The 15,152-nt window shown below is 32.9% G+C and overlaps 1 protein-coding gene and 2 long non-coding RNA genes across 3 annotated transcripts in view; 1 reads left to right on the top strand and 2 right to left on the bottom strand.

Moving 5' to 3' along the window:
• LOC100749551 (protein tramtrack, beta isoform) overlaps nucleotides 1-8,580 on the bottom strand; it is a 12,176-nt gene extending 3,596 nt beyond the window's left edge. The window contains exons 1-4 of the mRNA XM_003486756.4: nucleotides 8,348-8,580; nucleotides 6,374-6,566; nucleotides 5,799-6,051; nucleotides 5,550-5,666 (exon numbers count right to left, since the gene is read on the bottom strand). Coding sequence (XP_003486804.1) covers nucleotides 5,550-5,666; nucleotides 5,799-6,051; nucleotides 6,374-6,499 — 496 coding nt within the window. The 5' untranslated portion in view covers nucleotides 6,500-6,566; nucleotides 8,348-8,580. The remainder of the gene's footprint in view (nucleotides 1-5,549; nucleotides 5,667-5,798; nucleotides 6,052-6,373; nucleotides 6,567-8,347) is intronic.
• LOC117151273 overlaps nucleotides 1-9,404 on the bottom strand; it is an 18,714-nt gene extending 9,310 nt beyond the window's left edge. The window contains exon 1 of the long non-coding RNA XR_004461065.1: nucleotides 9,362-9,404. This is a non-coding gene — a long non-coding RNA (uncharacterized LOC117151273). The remainder of the gene's footprint in view (nucleotides 1-9,361) is intronic.
• LOC112212200 lies at nucleotides 3,540-4,335 on the top strand. Its single transcript, XR_002946010.2, has 2 exons — nucleotides 3,540-3,815; nucleotides 4,098-4,335. It is a non-coding gene; the product is annotated as an uncharacterized LOC112212200 (long non-coding RNA).
• Nucleotides 9,405-15,152: the final 5,748 nt, after the last annotated feature.

Here is a 15,152-nt window from a genome sequence, read left to right as displayed (position 1 = left end):
TGCAGGCCACCAGTACAAGCCGACCCACCGTCGTAGCCGTCGTGCTCGTATTTGACTCGCTGTTTTGTCGATCGCCAATTCCACGCTGATCGTATTTTCGTTCCAATGGCGTGTTTTCTCTGTGGGACGAAAACGCGATACAGTACTGCCGCGTTAACCCACTAAGAGCCAACGTTGCGTTAATGCAACATTTATGCAATTTTTATTTCAATCAATTTATATTATTAAATTTTGGTTTTTAACATTCTGGATATGAAGAAAGAATTTCAAGGGTTTGCTTGGTAATTTTTTCAGCGCTATTTTGTCCACATGTATTCTACGAGTTTATGAAATTTAAAGAAACTAAGATATTTGTAAAGTTATGATAAGTGATAAATCATGGTTCGATACTTAAACAGGTATTGCGGCTATGAAAAAAGAATTCCGTGAAATCCATGGTACTAAAATACCAAGAAGGAAACTTGTTTTATTAACGAATTTTAAATCTCTCTTCTTAGTTTGGATAATGAAAAAATGCTAGGTAAAACATTTTTTGACTAAAAAGGACAGGGTAATGCTCCACTAACTGACCACGAGTCGGAACCTTATTTCTAAGAGATACGTTTCTTCTCCATTAAATGCGAATAAAATAGAATACCTGACACATTCGTTTATTTTACATAAGTACGTAACACTAGGAGCTCAATGAAATTATAATAGTTTCGCAAAGTAATGGAGATAGCGACGGTCAGTTCATGTAGCAAAATGGTGATTAATTAATGCAGAACTACTAACATGGATATATATGTAAAATGAATAAATGTGTCAGATACTCATCTTTCACTTCCACTTAACCCATTAAGGACCAAGCTATGCAATATAGCGTAAAAAAGTAAATAATATACAACACTAAAAAATGCACAAATTTGAAAATCTGGAAATCCGAACATTTGAAGATCTAAAAAATCTGAGAAGTTGAAAGGTTGTTGAAAATAACAACTTTAAAATAGTATGTCGTATTAACGCAATATTGACTCTTAATAGGTTAATGGAGACGATATTTGGGATTTCCTAGATCTACCTCTCTGAATAATTGGCCAAATAAGGTTCCCATCTCTGGCTAGTTAGAGAAGTATAGCTGTCTACACTCTACACAAGACATAAGACAACATAAAGAAACAACATTTTCCCGCGTTAATTCACAAATCGACTACTCGTAACAACATCTTGGCATCGGCGTCCTAATCATACTTTTTCTTTTACTTCATAGACGAGCGAGAAGTTGAAAAATAAAAAAGGAAAGATGTATGGCATTGTATTGTAGATTAATTTAAATTAAATTATGTCAATACCATGAATATGTAATTCGGTTAATCACTACTATGCTCCTGTTATTACACATCTGTTATATTACACTCATAAATACAATTTATATGAGAACAAAAAGATAGATATTCAGTCCACTTCTTTACTGAAAAAGTAAAAATTCGCACATTCATGATTTTGACACAAAGAAAATGATGTGATGATGAATAGTGAGTATATCTCGGTTGTAAGTGAATCTATGATGATGTTCGTTGATTTACCACGTTTGGTTAGTCGAAAATTATCATATCATGTAACCTATTTCAAACATCGAGTAGAATGAGAAATTAGATCGTAGGATCATTATCCAATAAACAGATGATGTTGAATTCTGATTTCTGACTGTGCAGAATAATTTCGTAAGAGAATAAGAATAAATAGATGAAAAAAATATTTTCCTTTATTAAACTCTATTCAAAATAATGTATTTTTTATATCATGTTAAAAAACCTTATAAATAATAAAATACTCCTGATCTACCAATATAAATACCATAATTAAATTTGAAAGTATTAACAAGTATAAGTAAATACATTTCACAATCCTAAATACTAATACAATAACAATAACACACAAGGTGTTATATTCATAAAAAGAATAAATATTGAAATACTATAATATATGATATAAATTTTTCGGTATAGTGAGATACTGTAAAAAAAGCGCTAACGATAATCATACTGAGTAGATAAAGTATACATGTATATAGTGCGTTCACGCACTATCTTTCTCGTCTCTGAATGCCTCTCTATTACTCCCACTCCTTTTAGCACACCGTATCATCACTCAGTAGACGACACACGGATAATACGTATTAACGATTTATCCGATGAGAACGTGCGATAGTATACCACACGTATATTACGCAGGCCAAATCGATATTGCATTGCAACGTGTTAGTTGACACAAACTATCAAAAAAAAGGAAGAAAAAAGAAAGAAGAGAGAAAAAGCTTAGTTCCCATAAATTTACACGTACGTATGATCGAAAACGATCTAAAAACATCTACGGAAGTTCTACTCCATCTGCGAAGTTCCTTTCTTTCTTCTCTTCTTCTCTCTCTTTCCTACTTCAATATCTTCCCCTCCCTCTCCCCACCATCAAACCACGTTTCCTGTCTCATATGCTACGTTCCCTCGATCCTTCTCTCTTCTTTATTTTCCCTGTCTCTCTCTCTCTCTCTTTCTCTCCTCTCTCGCTCCTTCTACCTTTTTCGCATTATCTTACTCGCTCTTTTGTTCTTACTCAGTTCTCCCTCTCCTTCTTGCCTCCCCGAAGAACTCTCTTGAGCGACTGGCTATAAAATGGCAACCGTTGCGGCCAAGCACGATATCGAGTAGCACACGCCGCTGCTACGTCGTTACGTTTACTCTACCTCTCTGTGCTTTTTTTTCCTCTCTCTCTCTCTCTGTTTTCGTCCCTCTTTTTTTCTCTGTTGTTCGTTACGGTGTCACTTAGACTGAATCCAGTTCGTTGGTCGATTCGCGGCTACGAACCGGTTCGATTTTCGGTATTGTGCGCCGCGTCAGAGAACCGTTGTACCGACAACGACCACGCGACAATTTATCGACCCTCGTACGATATTCCCAGGAGTGATATTCTAAACTACACAAATGAATTGCTCGATTTCTCGTCCAAAATTCTCCCCTCTCACTCCCTTCTCTCTCTCTCTCTCTCTCTCTCTCTCTCTCTCTCTCTCGATATTTCTCTGCTCGATCAGATTCTTACCAAAGATCAACACTGGTTTCCTATCGCGTTATTCTCGGCGTGTCTAATCTCGCTGGCCCGTGTAAACGTCTGACGATTAAACCGGTATTGGGATACGATCGTCCGTGAACGACGACACAAGGAAATAATCGCCCAAAAATCTGCTTCTCTCTTTCTCGTTTCTTCTCTTTCGTGGTATACGTCGAAGACGTACAAATATATATGTATATATATATATATATATCTACTCGTCGCGAATAGGAAAAATTGTCGAATGTTAGAGAGTTGTGGCTCGTGTAGGGACGCGTTTGTATTTCTACTCGATCGACCAAGAATCGCTACTAAAATCCGTGCGAGTTTTTTTCACGACACGTCTGGACGAGTAAGGCTCGCTACGAGAGCGGAACGATTTTCCCCGAAGCCGAACCCGGGAGTGACTAAAATCGAAATCGGTGGACGAACAGGGGCGCGTCAGGGCGCGCATGTGCGACGGCGCCGCCGGTCGTCGACGCATATTATCCGTACCGTGTTTCGTGTTGCTATCGTGTGCGCGTTCCCGGGTCTCTCTTCGCTAAGGAATTACTAACCGACCTGATCACGTTCGACTCACTCGAGCCTCGTCCAAGCGAATTCTCATCGATCGGGAGCCGCTTACCACAGCTCCCTTTTTCTCGCGCGCATCTTCAAGATGCCCGCCATCTTGGACACACTGTACACGCAAATTGAAATGCGTCTCTTGCCCATTGGGTCGCGTTCTTTACGCGGTAATTAACCCTCCGAGTACGGACTTTGAAATAGAGCTAGAGAGATATTGATAGTCACAATCTTCGATAATTATCGATTACTTTCGATAGTTTAAATTCCACGAATTTTTCTAACCAATGAAATCTATGATAGAATTGGTAGTTAAGAATTACAATCTGTCATCTGATAGTTAGATTTTGATTGACTTCTATTTTGAATATTATGAATGAATATATGCTAATAAATATACAACAAAAATATCGAAATTATCGATAATGACAAAACAACATCGATTGTTTTAGATAGCGAGGGTTATCGATAATAATCGATATGTCGTCGGTATTTCGCCGTCTTCACCATGAGATCTACGACTCGAGCGAAAAATGGGAAATTATAAATAAATGATACTGTAAGAAAAGCAGATAAATATTCCTCTGTGTTTTGTTCTTATTTAGTTTTACTGTATCTGTTGTATAAAACTGTTACATTATGTATAAAGCGAATATTGCAAATATAAACGAAAATAAAGTTAAATGCAAACAGAAATTTTTCTCCTCTTATTTGTTAACTCGTCATTTTACGACTAACATAAATAGTTTCTGAAACTTTATGCGTTATTACTTTAGATTCGGCAGATCTCCAATGATTTGGCTATAGAAATGCAAGGATTGAGAACATATTCACACTGATGGTTTTCAAGCGATTACTTTACCGCTACTGTGTTTCATTTTAAATTGTGAGCGGTTTTATTTGTCTAATTAATTATTTGCACAATGATAAAATGTTTATTAAAAAGAAAACGAATTACTCTATAAATTAGTGTAATATGATATTTATCACACAATATATTCTATAGTATTTATTAGTAACTTCATAGTTAAACAAAAATAAAGTTAACGATCCAAACGATTGCAGAAATAATGAAATAATTACAATTTTCACAAACATTTCGAATTTTATGTTATATAAAAGACCGCCTGTATGTGTGAGTAAGTGTACGTAAGTATATATAAAATAACTGTTGGCTATCAATCGCGCGATAATACTCTCGCCTGATTTTAGACGAACGATCGCTAACAATAATCTGTTTTTGAATATGTAGGATACTGCGGATTTATAAGCAGCGATTACGCTGGGCATTAACATTAACAGAATGAATTCATGTATTTTCTACGTAATTATTAGTCCTGACTGATTGAAAGATTCAATTCATTATAGTTGTAATGCTAGTCTAAAATTATAGATCTAAAATTATATATTGTATAAATTCCCAAACACTGAAATTTATGCATTCTTAGTCGTTTTAATTAAAATTAATATTTATACGATGATTTATATGCTAGATAATTGAACACGACCACATATGTTCAGTCTTCTTTTTATAGTAGAATCACTTGTACATCTCATTGTAAATGTAAATAAGAGTTACAGTGTTTAATTCGTTATAACTTTCCAATTCATTTATAGTAATCTTAAATCGATAGCTAGAAATATGAATCTCTGTTTTTAATTGTATCTAATCACTCTACTGATTTTTCTATTCCCTATTAATCTTCTGGAGAATCATTTAATGACTTTCATTAGTGTCTTAATTTAAAACACAATAATTTATTAAATCACATATCAAAAAGAATTATCCACTCTACACAATACTATATAACATATAACAAACCATTTCCAATATTGGATTTCCAAGATTGGATTCTGATTATTAATAAATTATTAACAATTATAAAAGTCTTCAAAACACTTACTTTTCCTGGCTGTAGCTCGCGTCTTCGGTCTCCTACCTTTCTGTTCTGGTACATTATTCTCCTTGTGAAGCACTCGTTGTGGTACGTTCATAGACTTGACAGTATTTCCCTCTACGTCTACGAAACACACAAAGTTTAAACGTGATATTGTGCATTATGAAAATATCCCCTCAGATGTATTTTTGAAAATTCAGGTAGGAATCGATAAACGAGCTAAATTATAATCAATGGAAAAGTTGGTGAACCTACTTGTTAACACGCTAGGTTTGCCAAGAGCCAAGTATCGTTTCCTGGCAATCTGAGCGGCCGCGAAGTCTGGCTTATGATTGTGCTCCATACGCACCCTTGGCTTCGTCCAACTCGTGGTAGTGATAAGACTGCCTCTACAATGCATAGTTCTGCGAACACATCTCCATCGGATATTGTACGGTTGCTTCTTGTGCAATGTATACATGTAACCGTGGTGAATTAATTTTGGCCCGCCTTTATTCGATAGTACAACCTGCAGAGTTCGGAATCTTTAATTAGACGTTTCATGTTCTATAGTTATATGAAAGTACTATTAAATATAAAATTAAACATACTTAGATCTACTTAATTAATATGTGATTGCTACGATAAATACAGTCGTGTTCAAATACCTTTTGCAGTCATTGTATATGTTATTATATGTATATTACTACGAAACAGTTATGTAAATATCCAGTTACATTTGATTTTTTGATTCGCATAATAGTGAAATAATAATTGTATTTTATACAAACAATTCTAATTATTTAAAAAACTTGATAATTAAGTGATTCCTAAATTCTTTTATTTTATACTTCGGCTACGTTCGGATCATCATCGCTAGAATTCCCAGCAAGAACGGACGATGTGGAAGCTTCTTCCTTGATCTGCGTTTTGTTTACGTTGGACGCACTTTTCACGCGTTGTGGCATCCTGCTCATTCTTTTTTTATTTTCCCCGGTGCTAAGTACTGTAAACTCTCAACGGCCTATTTTTCGTGACACTGACCTGAAAAGATAATTAGTATTACTAAAAAGAAATATTATTATATCTATATATATATATATATAAGTAATCTAATTTCAATAAAGTGTTGTATTTTAAACTGTATTTTGAGTACACATATTATTTTTCTTTTTAATATCAAACTTACACCTCATTAGTAATATTTATATATTATAAAAAGACAATTATTAATACATTAAAAAGTTCTATTGAATGATAAACAAAACTTATTAAATTATCAAATTAATTTACTACTAATTCACATTTTATTTGAATGAAAGATTTATTAAAAATCCTGTTTATGACATGTATACGTATATTAAAAAAATTGCAGTGAGCGATCAAACTAACTTTCATTTCATTTGATTCGCATAAAATATTAAATTTATCAAAAATTATGTTCTATCATGTATAGAATAAAGATAGCGACACGTGCCAAGCTTCACTCCCAAATTCAGACGCGATTCTTCGATCTGAGGCTTTTGCACGACCGTCGATCTCGAGCGATATACCGGCAAGACGATTTGCGCAATTGCATCTGTTAGCTCGGCTTCTATTACTGTGAAATCGCCTAAACGTCTCCATACCTATGCACGCGCCAAAAATAGTACGGAACAGAGAAATGAACAGAGAGTCTATAGAACCTCGGAAATCGTGCGTGCTAGAAATTTCAGTCTGCCTCGTGTTCGTCCGCGGGCTGACCATTCTTTTTTCAACCTCTGCCTTCCTTACTTCGTCTTTTTTACACTTCGCTTTCGGTTACATTGTTTCGTTTGTCCAGATCTAAAATTGCATTCACGGCGAAGTGTGCGGAGAAATCGTCCGTCTCGAAATTAATTGGAACAAAAATAATTGTAACAAATAAAAAGATTGGAAATTGATTGTAAAAAATCAGAATTTTCGTATTGTTCATTTTATTATTGATTATTGAAAAATTAAAATTATTTGGAATATCTGGATCCGTGATAAATTAAATAAATTATTGAAAGAGCTTATCTTTATAATAAATGGTGAGTTCCATTCGAAAGAAGATAAATGTACACATTGCTTAGATTGCGTTTCTATCTTATATCACTGTGAATATTTAATTTGTCCATACTGTCTCTTTTTTATCGGATATGTTTGCACATTTATTGCTTTTTTGCGATTTTCTAATATTATTTTTGTCAACCTTTTTATATAACTATTTTACTTCTCATTATTCCGTATTACTTCATGGAAAGCGTGGAAAAATACAAGATAAAAGTTGGTTCGAAGTACTCGTCACTTCATTGTACCAATATCAATATTGATGTCTATACATGTCACTGTTCGAAAATTTTATTTAGTTTGTTATGCAAAGTGTGCAAATTTGAGACGTGTAAATTTATAATAAAAAACACATTAGTAATCAATGTAAAAAAATCCGTGCGTCATTGAATGTATCTCTGCTGCAATTTTTACTTTTCGTTTCCACCATTTTCGAACTAACGCTTCCGGTAAACACGAAAGTAGGAAAATTCCGTAGAAGTGAAGATCTAAACTCCTTTTTCTCATTTTTCAGAAATATAATTTCAAAAGAGTATAATATATAATAATATAATAAATAAGTTATAAGAAAGAAAATATATTGACAATAGAAACTTAAACAAAATTATAAATTAAAAACAGTCGTGGCACAGCCTTTCTCAACATCAATGAACGCACGGTTGAAGAATTCAGATGAAATTTTTATTTACTCAGTCATCGAAAAGAGCAACATTTTCTACATGAGTGAGAAGTATCAAAGTAGCAATAATACTCACGTGTTGTCGATGCGTAATTCTATCACAAAATTCGTAGGAACGTTCAAAGTACAGTTATATATATGTACATTATACATACATAAATTGAGAAAGTAACGAGTACAGAGAAAAAAAAGGAACGGTAAGAACTCTATCGTTTATTCTATGAATCTAATCGCGATTCTGGATCTGAATCGAGATGAATCGATATTTAGGTAACGAGCGTGATCACTTTTGCCGGACAGGCTGCCTTATAGCCGTTTTCGCGGAAACTACTGAATGGTCAACAAAAATGGCGAAACGCTAGTGATTGGATTTTGCGCAATAAACGCCACACTCTGGAGCAAGGAATATGGCACCGGACAAGCGCAATCAATGAACGGCACTATGGCACCCGTCTGTGGTTTATTCACGCTCCATCGTTTCACACTTTTACCATTTACGCACGGATGGCGCTTTCCACGAGATCGTTACTAAATTATCTCAGTTTTTGTCTGTCTTACGATCTTACCTGTTAGGCCACGATTAGCGATTAAGATCGAAGAGCAATAAGCGGTAAGCGGTAAGCGACAATCTTTTATCGCTGGTTGTTCAGCTGCTATATATGGTCTATTCCATATATGTAGATCTATAGGTTTGATTTAATTTCTGTGGCTCAATCGTCACTTGTTTTGTCACCCTGTCGCTTATCGCTTACTGTTTGCCGCTTACCACACTTTTGTATAACGGTCTTTAGTTTATTAACTAGCGTCGATGGGCGTCAATCTATGAAAAGATTGACAATAGCCATACGTTCATGTCTTTGTTAAGACGACTATTCATTCATGTTGATTGTAGATATATATATCTATACAGTATAGCATGTTTCAAGGCGACACAGGATAACTTTTAATTTTTCGTCTGTCTTCTGACATTATATAGCCTTATTAAGCGGCATCGATGGAGTGAACATCGATCTATGGAAAAACTGACAGTAGCGACGCTCTCGTATTTCTGCTAAAACAACTGTAGATACATGTATATACCAATGTATACATATATATATATATATATATATATATATAGTATCTCAAAATATGTGGAGAATATTTGTAGGGTCAGTTCTAGATATTGAGATAATGAAAAAAATTTCATTGCAAAAATTTAATTTGAGAATTCTCGTTTGAGCTTTTTTTGCAAGTTGCAAACAATTTTATTTCACTCTAGAAATATACTCGTATGGTAACTTTTCTTGTTATCTTATGCTTCATGTTTCTTACGAGCTGAAATAAATAGCATAGGATCTGGATAGGATTCTGATTGTTAAATTAGAATGAGAAACATGAACGGTGAGTAAAATAAGAAAGTTAAAAGTATAATTGTTAAGCCACAAGGAATATTTTTTAAATTACGAGAAGGATGGAAAACATATTTAATTTAAAAATCAAATAATTTGGAAACATAAGATTAATTGACGGTAAATGTGCTGAATTTTGTGAATTTGCTGAAAACGTGACTTATTATATTTAAAAATATACAATAAAATTTCAGTAACTAAAAACGAGGATTGTTTCAGCCTTTGAATAATGAAAGACACAACATAGGTTAAAGTGCAAAATAACTTAATTAAAAACGAACGCAGCTATACACGCTAAGCAATTGGCAGCATTTGGAACAATTATTTGTCTATATTATTAAAGCGAATCTTCAAAATTACTTATTTTACATAAGGATTTCAAGGTCAATTTGCTGGAAAAAAAATCTCATATAAAATAATTCTATTCTACTTTTTCGACTTATTTTTTATGTAGAATCATTCACTTCCTATAATTGTATCATAATTATTAATGTATACAGAAGATCCTATATATATATATACATATATGTGTATATTGTGAATTCATCATGATTATCGATTCTGTAGTAACATAAAAATATTTGTTTTTCATGGAAGAGTTGTAATGTAATGGTTGTGGAAATCAATACGCATGATAAGACATTCTGGATTGGTAAAATTGGAAACATCCGTATCATCGTAGATAAAAGCCTGTAACTATCCGCAATGATCACTTGTATAGCACAGGAATACACATATGTATATCAAGATTCATTGTGTTCTGAATCTATAATAATCTTTAAAAAAGCTAAAAAAAAATGCTTTTTATTTATCCTATACATAATAAAATCTCACAAATATTTAATTGCATGTGCTCTTAATATATTGTATTGCATGTTTAAAAAGTACAATGTATAGTGCTGTAAAATATTGAACAAAATTTATGTTGGAAATGAAGTATGAAATATTATAAAACAAAGCTCTTTTTTTGGTAAATTTTATTTGCTACATTTCAACACTCCAAACGTGTCATACCATCTTTCTTTTTTCTTCAAGTATGCTCATTTTTTGTTTTTTCTTCTCAACACTATTTTGATACGCGAAATTCGATCCTTCACGTTTTACTACATTCTTTCTAGCATTTAAGTACTATACGATCGTGTTGTGTTGTTCTTACACCATCTACCCGTAGCAATTCGTCCTTTTCTACTTTGACTTGACCGATTCCAACGCGTATATTTCTATCTGATTCTACTTTTATGTTTATCCCTTCTCTTATTTTATTTAGAATCTTCGTTCGCATATTTTTATCGTCTATTTATATTTTCTTTTAATGTAAAGATTTGTTAATTTAAAAAACCAATGCAAAAGAAATATCATGTGCTAGATTATATAACAATCAATTTTTGTAATAAAAATAAGAGACGAAGAGTGTTTCGTTTTTTTTTTCATTAATGTTTTCGTGCTTCAATATTTTACATTAACAACGTAAATTCGAAAAATGAAAAATAATAAAAAACTTCGAAATATAATTTGTAATTCTATAAATGTTATAACTTTATGAATTATTCAATACACCAGCGAGACTGTTTCTTTGAATTATTTTTATTAACCGTTTCAAAGGGTATGTTAAAAGATTCGTTTGTAATGGTTCATTGTTTTTAATGTAATTTATAGAAGTACAATATTAATTAAATCGATTATATTAAATATTGTTTCCTTATATGCACTATGTAACCGAATAACAATATAGACAAGACTAGCAGGCGGTGACCTTCGGTAGCATTACTCCTTCACATAGTTTTTCTTTCTTCCTCGTCTTTTAGTCATTTTTTCAACGCTGTATTCGATCGACTTTCTTTTCACAAAGTTTTATTCATTCCTCTTCTCTTCTCTTCCTCGTTTGATGATACTTTCCTCGTTTTCTCTCTCTTCCTAGCATGTGTAGTATGTAATCTTTCATTGTTTCTTGGCAGCATTTTTGAACGATGGATAATAAATATCGCAATGAAATAAATATCAAAAGGAAGCCCGTTCGAACTTAAGGACACGAGATGATCAATTTAAAAATGTCATATGCTCTTTTCAGAAGAGAATTGAAGGAGAAGTCGGTCCTTCTGGTCAAAAAAATCATATACGCGTTTTCAAAACTGGCGGTTTTAACATAACCCTCATCCGTCCCTCATTTTAATAATTTAATGTGTCTCTCGTGTGTCAAACTGACATAATCGTAAAACATCAATAAAATGAAATAATTATTTTTTCTCCTTATCGTTTACACACATTCACACTAATTCTCCTTCACAAGTATCGAATTTCATTCGCACGTGTTCTACTTCGCATTGCTTCGATGTTACTGTTCTTAGCTTTGTCTCGCGACAAACAGAACAAAAAGAAGACATAACGCCTCTTCTTTTCTTTATACCCATACGAAATTTTAATACTCAAAGCTATGCATGTCTAATTGCATTCTGGAAGAGATGTACAGTGAATGCATAATTGTTGTGCAACAATAACAAGGCAATGAACTAGTCGTCAATGGACTTGATCAGAACTATGTGTGTCAGATTGACAGATAGGGCCCTTTTTCTAACAAGTGTTGTCACACCCTTTTATCGCATGTTTTGCCCTTAACAATACTAAATATATACATATACATATATATATTCCACGTTAAAAAAATAAAAATCACAAGGTCAGATCAATTTTCTACAAATAGCGGAATAACATCATCTTTCACGTGAAAAATGTGTCAAATTGACACGAGGTACGGATGAGGATTAATATAATTAATTGTTTTAAAGACACGGGCAACGAATGTAGTATTAAAAAACTTTGTCATGTGTAAATTTGCGTCACATGGGATTTAGTGTTGCAGAGAAAAGATTTTTATTCATAATTAACCCTCCACGGACCATTTCATATAATTTATTAACTTATAAATTTCAATCTTACCAAGAAACATTTGTATTCTCTAACAGTTTTATTTTATATCGTTTAAATTAATAATCAGATAAAAGATGTCACAGAATGGGTTATAGAGGGTTAACGAACATAATTAAAATCTGTGAAATTATATACGCTTTATGCAAATTCACCGAGGGCATTATTGAAATGAACGTATCAAATATTAATTACCAAGCACACATTTTCAAATTTCTCTATTATGTTGATAGCAATATAAAAACGTAAAGATGCGTATGTATATATGCATATCTTATCGAAAGAAGAGCGTTGGAATGTGTATTGTATATACACAGGTTAATGCAATAAAATATAAATACAATAACACAATAATATACATAATTATATAGTATATAGAACATATATCGTTACGGGCATAGCGAAAAACACGCGAATATTTTTCTGGAGCATACGAATGAATAACAAAAATGGATGCATCAAATCATCGTGCATACATATAAAATTCTTTTCACGCTAATCATCGATAAATTCGTATATATACAAATTTGTTGGCTCTTTCCGCCTATATTTAATTCTAATGTAATCACATTGGCCGATCGGCCGCTACTAGAAGTGTTATCGTATATGTATGCACGTGGAAAAGTTGATCGAAACAGAAAAACGAGTTGCCAATGCCTTCAAAATTTTAGCTTTGATAACATATTGTGGATGTTATAATACACCTTAATATACCTACCGATATTTCTGTATCTTGGCTCACGTTTGGATGATAAACGTTTTAAACGTAACCATTTCTCCAATCGGGTCGTTACAATCTTTTGCCTACTGATTTTCCTTCTTTTTCTTGAAGAAACGCTTGTGTACGTTGTAACTGATTTATGGTTTTATTTTTTGTTACTATCTTGCTTTTCGAACAATTTTATTTATTTTATATTAATATTAATATTTCGCTGTGGTTGGAGTTTGAGCAGTTCAGAGAATAATTGGTTACTTCAATTCCAATAGTATCAATGGTGAATATTTATTGAAATTATATTTCTTGTTCAAAATCGTTTAAATTTTTAATTAGATGATGGTAAGGTCCTAATAAAAACTTTTGAGCTCCTGTCTTCTCTTGTCTTTAAGTTTCCGTCTTCCTTTTTAGGTTAGACCTCTAATAATAAACGCTTGGTATTCTTGATGGTTAGGGTTTGCGTTAACATCTTGAAGACTTGGATAAATGCGTTGTGTCTGTCTACCGATGGCAGATTTGAAAAACGCTGTATGACATGTGATCTTAGTGTGTTGAGTTCTACATTGGTATTCTTGATTTACAGGAAAACGTTTCAACGCACTTGATCATGAATAAAAACAATGGGGTAATCTGTAACGTGTTTTGACAATCTTCTCCATTACAATGATTTAGCAGTGATCGTATTACATTTGTGTCAATTGTAACAAGCTGGATGTTTTGGCACTCGTCAATGTCCTTTTACATCTTCAATTTCACCAAAAACGAAGCAAATTATTCGTACAAATGCTCGTTTTACACATTTAGATTTATTATTAACTTAAAATTTTAAGATTCATATATATGGCTATATATCTTATAGGTATATGTTATAGCCTTATAGATATATACTCATAAGGAATATACCTTATATAATAACTTATAAACAATCTTGATAAAACATCTTGAGATAAGGAAACAAGGAACATTAAAATAAGAAAGGATATATCCCAAATTTCATCTATTTGTTTAATTACAAGAAAACAAGTAAATTTACTCGATAAATTCGAGCTAACTTAAATATATCAAACAAAGCTATAACAAGCGCATTTTCCATTAAATGTCTCCCTTTTTTGTTTTTACAAATAATCCAATTAAAATAACAACAATAACTAAACGCATATGAATAGTTCCTTTTTTTTATACAGAAGTAGTAATTATACACGACCACCCAAATATCTGGTGTGATCGGTTTGGAAACAGTAATTTGGTTCGTTGATGGTGAAACCGAATGATGGAACCGAGCGTGTGCTTCGACGTAAAATCATTACCAAATATCCATCTATGAATCTTACGTCGCAGTACAAATGAACGAACAAAATGCCAGATCGCGACGACACAAAGGCACGACGAATTTGTAACTCCTCCAACTGGCATTAAAAATGTTCCTTTTCGATCATTTCGACCATTTCGAGTCTATGCTTTGTTGTTCGTTAACAAAGTAGTAGAACTTATTTTGTAATTCCAAGAAAAAAGAAAAATCATGTACCACGCAGACTCGAAAGGATTCGATGCTAAATTTTGAACGTTCAATCCTCCCAGCTTTCGTACTATACATATAGTTTTACTGTATTACAGCTTATTACATTAAATTGTGAAAAAGTTCACTCTAAGGAAATGGTTGGGCGTCTAAAAAAATCCCTGCTTCTGAAAGGATTAAACGATCTTTTACAGGAAGGAATTTTTCACTACTTCTACACATCGTAAAAATTATGAAAAAGGAAGAAATTTAGCGGGCGTTAAAATCGTTTGGCAATGTTGTAAAATACATACTCGCATAATAATAATCTAATCGCTTCGATTTATTTTCTACGATT

Source organism: Bombus impatiens, unplaced genomic scaffold, assembly GCF_000188095.3.
Source record: "Bombus impatiens unplaced genomic scaffold, BIMP_2.2 scf_0133, whole genome shotgun sequence".
Taxonomy (NCBI): domain Eukaryota; kingdom Metazoa; phylum Arthropoda; class Insecta; order Hymenoptera; family Apidae; genus Bombus; species Bombus impatiens.
This window is presented reverse-complemented; position numbering and strand designations above follow the sequence as displayed.